Genomic DNA, 8,166 nt, shown 5'->3' on the forward strand with positions numbered 1-8,166 from the left:
TATTTATGAGAATTCGAGTGACGTCCTATGCAAACTATGTCGAAACTGCATGGTATGCAGTATGCTAAAGTTAACCATCTATGGAATAAAGGTATGGAATAAGGTAGCTGATCTTACGACTTTTTGACATTTTTTATTCTTCTTGACTCACAAAAAAATTGTGAAATAAAAATCCTGATTACAAACAACTTGTGATTGGTTAAATATTCAGTTTACGGATTATCTACCAGAATCACGATAAAAAAAAAAAAAACATTAAAGAAGGTATTTTAATGGAGGAGGGATAAAAAAGTTGTGGAAGAGCTATAATGTTAAAACCTGGCAAGTGAATATAGACAGCGAAGACATACTCAGTGCTTGCCTTGTCACTCTTCTTACAAAACCCCAAATTGAATCTTACATTAACTCTCGCCAAGTCACATTGTCTCTCTATCTCTAAACGGGGCCGTTTACGAGTTGCAAATTGCAACCAATAAAATATAAAAAAAATAAAGAGAGCAAATTATGAAAAAGTCGTTTATTCAGAGGCATTTGGCGATATAAAGGAGCTAACTTTCCCTCATTTACAATCTTTTCTTCTTTTCTTTCTTGGCTCATGTTTTAATTAGACAGACCCCATTTTCATATAATTCATTCATTTAATTTTATTCAATTCATTTTGTTTGTTATCGGTGTATATCATTCATAACAACCATCATCATCAACAAATCAAGAAACTGTTTACAAAAAAAAAATATATATATATGTCTAATACGAGCTATTACCGATCACCGTTCGGAGACACGACTCACACCAAAGTGTTCGTGGGAGGTTTAGCATGGGAGACTCCGACCGATGAAATGCGCCGTCACTTTGATCAGTTCGGTGAGATTCTTGAAGCCGTCATCATCACCGATAAGACTACCGGAAAATCTAAAGGCTACGGTTTCGTAAGTTCTTTATCATATATCTCCACCATTTTAATTCTTTCTTTGTTCTCAACGCCCGCCACGTCATCATTTCCGTGGTCCTCCAGGTCACGTTTCGAGAGCCGGACTCAGCGACTAGAGCGGTCGCTGATCCCAACCCTGTGATCGATGGACGAAAGGCCAATTGCAATATTGCGTCTTTTGGACGGCCACGACCATCGACGCCTCGAGGTTCGTTAACTCAAATTACTTTTCCTTGAATGTGAACTTTTGATGATCATCTCATCGGTCTATTTATTTTTCTATAGATGATTTCTTATCCATTTGGCTGAACCTTTTTTATTTTATTTTGGGCAACATATATATGCTAAAAATATTATTTGATAGGATTGTTTTGAGAAGATTTAGAAACTAATACGATGATGAATAAGATTCTATTTTATGTTTTCAAAACGTAAATTCATCAGTTTTTAAATCTTATATTGGAGATATCGGTCAATTTCTTTGTATTTGCATACCTAAAAATGGGGTTACTTATGTGATATATATGCATACAAGGAAAAAATGCTACATTGTTGATAATGTTATTAGCAATGTAATAATTTTATATTTTCTTTTCAAATAAAAACTTGTTATTACTCATCGATGGCATAGGGCGAGGCCAAGGAGGAAGCCCTGGTCAATATCAAGGCGGTGGACAATCAGGCTATACCGGAATGGCTGCTCCGCTGCAGCAGGCTGCGACTGCCCAGCTCATGTATCCGTCGTACGGGTAAGCAAGAATGATTTTATAACTAAAAATTAATGGGTTTATATATTTAAACCCAAAGGGTGTAAAGAAATTTATAAATTTTGCTTAGACAAGGAAATGGTCCAATGCGAAAGAAATGGTAAGAGGCAGAAGATGATATTAATGCTTCAATTTGCGCAAGTTGGAGTCAGCCTGTAAATATCATGTTCATAATATATATATATATATACTTTTTATCAATATACTAGCTAGCTAGTTGTCCTATAAAAAGCATATTATGCAATGAAGATTAGCCGGACCAACATCGCAACAATAATAGTGAAATATGTCAATGTCATGTATGCATATAAAGGAGTACATTTGTGTCTCGATGAATTTTGCATGCACTAAATCTGTCGAGGTAAAATAATTAACTAGAATTGTTTTCGGTATTTTGGTGAATATGTAGACTAATTGGTTTAGCATCATTTAATTCTCTTGTTTTCAGGTACACCTACAATTCTGAATATGGGTACCACCAAGTCAGTCCCTTTCTCTATCTCCTCTCATTCTCTCTCTTTCTCCATATGACATACATAGTACATATACAATTACAGACACATACAATAAATGTGGTATCCTTCTAGCGGCTATGAATGTACCTAGAAAACTTGCTTAGATTGACAAAATGAGTAGGGAAATCGTATATTAAGGTCTTAGAAGAAACATAGAGTAAATCAAAAATCATAAATTATGGACTTAAGATTATCATGAATGTATTTGATCAGTTTGGTGATATATTAATTGATATATAATATGTTCAGTTCTGAATTATTTACATGCAGGCGCTATACAACTCACAGCTCCAACAGGCTCAATACTATCAACAACAAATGTATGGAGGAGGAGCAACGTCACCATCATCATCCAACATCATGCCTTCCCCTTACTACTACCTCCAAGCTCCAAGCCCTAGACCATATCCTCATCATCATCAACACTACCAGTATCATCATCATCAACAACAGCAACAACAACGTTTACCCTCTGCTTCTTCTTACCTAATCTACCCATCCAATGTCGAAGCTCCCACTTCCTCTAATGCCCCTACTTCCCAAGGCCCAATATCTTCTTCCACGGGTAAGTCTTATTGATTTTGTTTTCCTTCCAATTATGTTTCAACGTTGTATCTTCTCAAACGATGTTTAACCACCATGCATGTTCCAATGTGCAATTACATTCATCATCATAACAACATATATATCCCACGACCATTAAGTACTAAATAATACGTTTTGGTAAAACAAGAGCTAGTGAGATGTATATCATCAATATATAGTACGGAAGATTAAATGAAATATCAAAAAGAGTAAATGATTGGGCACATGGGACATATATAATTGCGTCATGTCCATGTGAACTGAGCTGTCTAATTTTTTTTACCTCACCCCTGTCTATCCTCCATCATGGGTCATGCATGTTTATATATATATGTATGTATTATAAACCAATAGTGTTTGCATGTGAGTTCTGTCACTCTTCTTTTTTTTTTTTTTTTTTTTTTTTGAAAAAAGTTCTGCCATCTTTTTATATTATTGATTCTCAAGATCTAGTCACACAACTCACAAGGGACCACTCTCTAGACTCTATTTAAGCAATTATCCAAACTTATTTGCAGAGGGGCCACCAAACAAATAAGTTGTATGTGCGGATTGACTATTTTTGTTATATTTTTATGTCTAAAAAGTTTTTACGTTATGTTCTATTTTTTACTTCAGAATCACACGCACCACAAGAAGTCTCAGAAGGAGGAGAACACGATCCAACGGATGCACCTGAAAGTACAACAACGAACAGCAGAGAGTTAACGTCATCTTCATGATCAACTCCAACACAACTCCAACTCCAACTTGTACAATCTTGACATTTTTTCCTCTCTTTCTCTTCATCCAATCAGAGAAAAAGAAGCTAATTCACTTTTATTACTTTTCTCAACCAAATTCGTAACTTAGCATGACTGCCAAAATAAAGATGGCTCTATGTCTCGACTCTTGTCATGTTTTTTTCTTCTTCTTCCTGACGGAATAATATAATATGTCGACTTTGATATTCTTTAATATAATAAATTTGACTATTTTTAAAAATCTTACATTGTACTTATAAATTAGACTATATGTCTAATTGATAGCATGTTAAGAAAAAATAATACTCAAGGAGATAATAAAACATATATAGCCAGATTCCACACTTTGCACAAAAAGAAAGACAGATTTCACCGTATATGTCACTAGTTTCATACATCAAAACAAAAAAGGTGTTTAAAAATTAATGTGAAATATTGAACTATTACAAATACTAATTAATGTGCGATTGATAATTAAAACACAAATTTTACGTATATATTCACTTATTCAGTTACTTTGTCAAATACTCCATAAGGTTGATGGTTAAAATAGAAACTATTTCAACGTACTTTGTTACTACTTAAGAATTAAGATCATTTTATAGCACCCGCCTCCCGAGACATGTATCCCACAGACAATTGTCTCCGAGTGACAAACTTTTCCATAGGAGAGAATGGGCCGTACCTAACATATTGGGTTGTACATGTATAAACATGTATATCTTCGCCACGCTGATTATGACCAAACTTTTTACGGTTCTACCTACCATCTCAAAACTAGAGGACAGCGTTGCGTTCTCCGGCAAGAGCGACTTCTCCGGCACAAGAAATGTGATCTCTTATAAATATGAATAAGATATATATATATTTTTTTGTAACAGCAAATACGTACGTAACGTACGTGAAGTTTATATTAGTGGTGTGGCTGTATAGCTATTTTGGTATTAACCAAAAAAAAAGAAAGAAAAAAAAATCATAATGCAAGAGTACTTATTTTGATTCCATAGCAATTGACACTGGATACAAACAGTAAAACCAAACAATAATTATATAAGGATTTATTGGCAAAATAGTCAGTTTACAAAACATTAGTAGTAAACCATCAGTTTACTATTCAAATTTAGCAAAACACCCCAATTTCACTATTTGTTTTGCACTCATCACTGTTATGCATCCAAATTTGACAAAAAGAACATTGTTTGGAGTTTTAGTATCGAGCCAATCCAAGCATTCCATCTCCTCTCTCCACAAATTTAATCCCGACTGTCCTATTTCACTAGCCTCATCGATTTTCCGGTTCACTAAGAGATGGATCTGTGCAATCGAATAAACGGGAGGTAAAAATAATTGCATAGACCGGATAACATCATGATTGAGATCATCAAACGTGTTAAGAATGATAGCACTTGCGCGTTTGGACCGCTCAACCTCTGGAATGAGAAAATTGAGCATTATGTTGTCAGTATTTGTGGTACGGAAATAGGGATGTCCTTTAACCTAAGATTATTCATCACAGGTATCCAATCTATAATTGCGTCAAGATGTTCCTTAGACATGTAACGGTCATCTATCCAATCCACCATTATTATTAGTAATCTAAAATATTCGAAAGATCTGCGTTACACATGCGAAGATCACCCCTATCAGGCATGAGAGATCTCGACGCCAAATTTGTGTATTTAATATGTGTAAAATTTATACGCTTAACAAAAGACAATAATATTGGTTTATCTAATATAAGATGAGTTGTTTTGTAGTTAACGGTAAGAAGATGCCTTTATTATTATAATTATCTCTGCCAGGAAACTAATATTGATGGAAGTGGACAGTCGACACGACTCGGTGGCGTTGTATTATGATAATCACAACTCTGTGATCGGTACTGATATTTAGATACACTAGGCTAATAAATGGCTTCATGCACTGATATATCATGGTTTTTGTGGTTTTTAACCATGATATAAGGAGTCTTTTAGTGTTTTTTCATTTGTTTCTAGATTGTTTTTGAGTTTTTACAGGTTTTTAGTATGGATGGAGAAAAGTGGAGTGATTTGGATCAGTTTGGAGCAATAATTTGGAGGAAATAACTTGGAGTCAGAACAGAGAGGGAGTGTCGATCGACATTGCCTTAGCATCGATCGACACCCTCTTTAGGCGATGAAGAATCACAAATTTGGAAGTTTTACAAATCTGCCACAAAGTTTTCCATATTTGCAACATAAGTCTCTGACGTGTTTTAGGACATATATATATAGTTTTTAGGTTTTCCAAACCCTTAAGTTTTATTCTAGCAAGTTTTATTTTTCTGCAACCCTGAGAGATTTTTGAGAGCTATTGGAGAGAGAGATCTGAACTGCTTTGAGAGAAGAATTCTTAAAACTTCTTTCTTACTCTTTTAATCTCTATTGCTTATTATTCAAAATTATGTATTGTTCTTCATTGAATATGTCTGAGTAGTTTGCTTGTTAGGTTTAGGGTTTTTTACAGGGATTTTATGAATTATTAGATCTGATTATTTAGGATTCATTATCTATCTAGATCTTCATCTTAGGTTGTTCTTCATATTAATCCTTGATTGGCCATCTAGAATTAATACTCTAGGAAAATAAATTGATATGAGAATATAATTGATTTTCCTGATAAAACCTTTTGATGAGCAAAATTATTTCTTGCAAAGAGATTTGATTTAATAATTTTGTGAACAATCTAAACCTAATTTTATTGCTGATTTTTAACCTAGAATTTTACAAAGAGATTTGGATTTTCTAGTTTTAAATTTAGATATTATTTGCAGTGAGAACTGATTTAATTTACAAAAGTGTTTAGAGTTCTAGATCTGTTCTTAATTGTTTGAATCCTAATTTATTGATTGATTTAATATTTCATAATTTCCTGAGAAATTCCCTAGGCCTAGCTTTTTGATCTTCTGAATTTACAACAGCTTTTATTTAATATTTTGCATTGCTTTTATTTTAATTCAATTTAATCTGTTTAGCTTAATTATAAAACTCTATAATTTATTGTGTAGTCTTGAGTCCTTGTGGAATTCGATCCCTAAGTACTGCATTGATCTCTTAATTTGAGAGAGTAGCTCTAGGGTAAATTTGAGCTTATCAAATTTTGGCGCCGTTGCCGGGGACTCTTTGATCTACCATTAGATTTGAGTTTTAGATTTTGTCTAAATTTTTCTTTTTATTTTCAAACTAACACGCTTTTGTTTTCTTCTCTCTTGTGTGTTTCAGGTGTATGCCTAATAAGCCTAACACAAGGAGCAACAAGACTGGTCCAATTATGAAGCTTTCAAACCAAGAGTTGGGAAAACTTGAGCGTGAGAACGGAGAAGCAGCCAAATCTCTGAAGATGGTTAATACGATCATTCTGATGTGTGATGAGGCTGGTGTTTTGAGGGATCAAGAGGGCCATTTGCACAATGAGCAGGGCCAAAAGCTTGATGCAGAAGGAAACGTGATTCCTGAACCTGTTGTCAACGAGCAGGCTATTGTGAACCAGCAAGCTGGTGTCGTTGATGATCCGGATCTTGGTGTCGATCGACACCAACCAGGTGGCATCGATCGACACCCACCTGCAGACGTGCGTGGAGCTGCCAACCACGTACAGAACCCCGTTCGACGACAGGAGAACAACCGGGATCTGATCAGGACCATTGCTGACTACAATCGGGCTGATCTGGTGTATGAGAACCGGTCTGCTATTGTTCCTCCCCCTTTTCAGAGGAATGATTTTGAGTTGAAACCTGCGTACTTTCAACTAGTTAGGCAAAGACCTTTCTCTGCTTTGCCCAATGAGAAGCCCTTGGATCACATTGAGCATTTTGAGGATCTGGTGACTAGCATCAAGGCTAATGGGGTGACTGAGGACTACATCTTCTACACCTTACTCACTTGCAGGAGAGGCATCTCAGTGGTTGAAACAGCTGCCTGCTGGATCATTGACAAGCTGGCGTGATGTCAAAGTGGCTTTCCTCAACCATTTCTATGATGATGCAATGTCAGATGAGTTGAGAATCAAGCTGTCTTCTTTCAAGCAAAGACCAGATGAAGCCTTCAAAGCAGCTTGGGTGAGATTCAAGGCTTACCAAAGGGACTGTCCACACCATGGTTTCTCAAGGGTTCAATTGCTAAGTATCTTCTTCAGAGGGTGTGACTGGGAGTATCAGTTAGCTTTAGATGCTGCAAGTCATGGGAATTTCAAGACAAGAATGCCAGAAGATGCTGAATTGTTGATTGATAACTTAGCTGCTAGCAATAGTACTAAGAGAGCAGATGCTGAAAGGAAGAGATTACATGGAGGATATGATTCAAATCAGCTAGCTTCTGTTAATGCTAAGCTTGATTCAGTGCACAATCTTCTTGTGGGAAAGAAGTCAGTCCAATTTGCTGCTGAAGTTGAGACATTTGAGCCAGAGCCAGAGAATTCAGAGGAGAATGTCAACTATGTGTATGGAGCTGGGTATCAGGGACAGAGATTCGGTAATCAGCAAGGAAACAGACCTTACAATGGTGACCAGAAGCAGCAACAGAACAATGGCTATACAAGAACCTATGGGAATTCATCTTATCAGTCTCCACCTCCTAAGAATTCTTCAGAGAGTAGAATGGAAGCCA

General features: G+C 35.8%; 1 protein-coding gene and 1 pseudogene across 1 annotated transcript; one reads left to right on the forward strand and one right to left on the reverse strand.

Annotated features, from left to right (window-relative positions):
- Positions 1 to 364: 364 nt before the first annotated feature.
- LOC104756584 (uncharacterized) lies at positions 365 to 3,782 on the forward strand. The gene is made up of 6 exons (XM_010479191.3): positions 365 to 929; positions 1,016 to 1,139; positions 1,563 to 1,680; positions 2,147 to 2,180; positions 2,484 to 2,778; positions 3,417 to 3,782. The coding sequence occupies exons 1-6, from the start codon at positions 744 to 746 to the stop codon at positions 3,518 to 3,520; spliced, it is 861 nt and encodes a 286-aa protein (XP_010477493.2). The 5' UTR covers positions 365 to 743; the 3' UTR covers positions 3,521 to 3,782.
- A 3,780-nt stretch (positions 3,783 to 7,562) lies between these two features.
- On the reverse strand, positions 7,563 to 7,663 carry LOC147923462 (small nucleolar RNA R71; annotated as a pseudogene).
- Between the last annotated feature and the right edge of the window lie 503 nt (positions 7,664 to 8,166).

Source organism: Camelina sativa, chromosome 17, assembly GCF_030686135.1.
Source record: "Camelina sativa cultivar CO46 ecotype springtype chromosome 17, ASM3068613v1".
Lineage (NCBI taxonomy): Eukaryota > Viridiplantae > Streptophyta > Magnoliopsida > Brassicales > Brassicaceae > Camelina > Camelina sativa.

What these genes read in the sequence shown, in the direction of transcription:
- LOC104756584 (XM_010479191.3), top strand. Translation starts at nt 744, where the DNA reads ATGTCTAATACGAGCTATTACCGATCACCGTTCGGAGACACGACTCAC. An exon ending in AATCTAAAGGCTACGGTTTC is followed by an intron (nt 930 to 1,015) that starts GTAAGTTCTTTA and finishes GTGGTCCTCCAG; the next exon opens with GTCACGTTTCGAGAGCCGGA. An exon ending in CTCATGTATCCGTCGTACGG is followed by an intron (nt 1,681 to 2,146) that starts GTAAGCAAGAAT and finishes TCTTGTTTTCAG; the next exon opens with GTACACCTACAATTCTGAAT.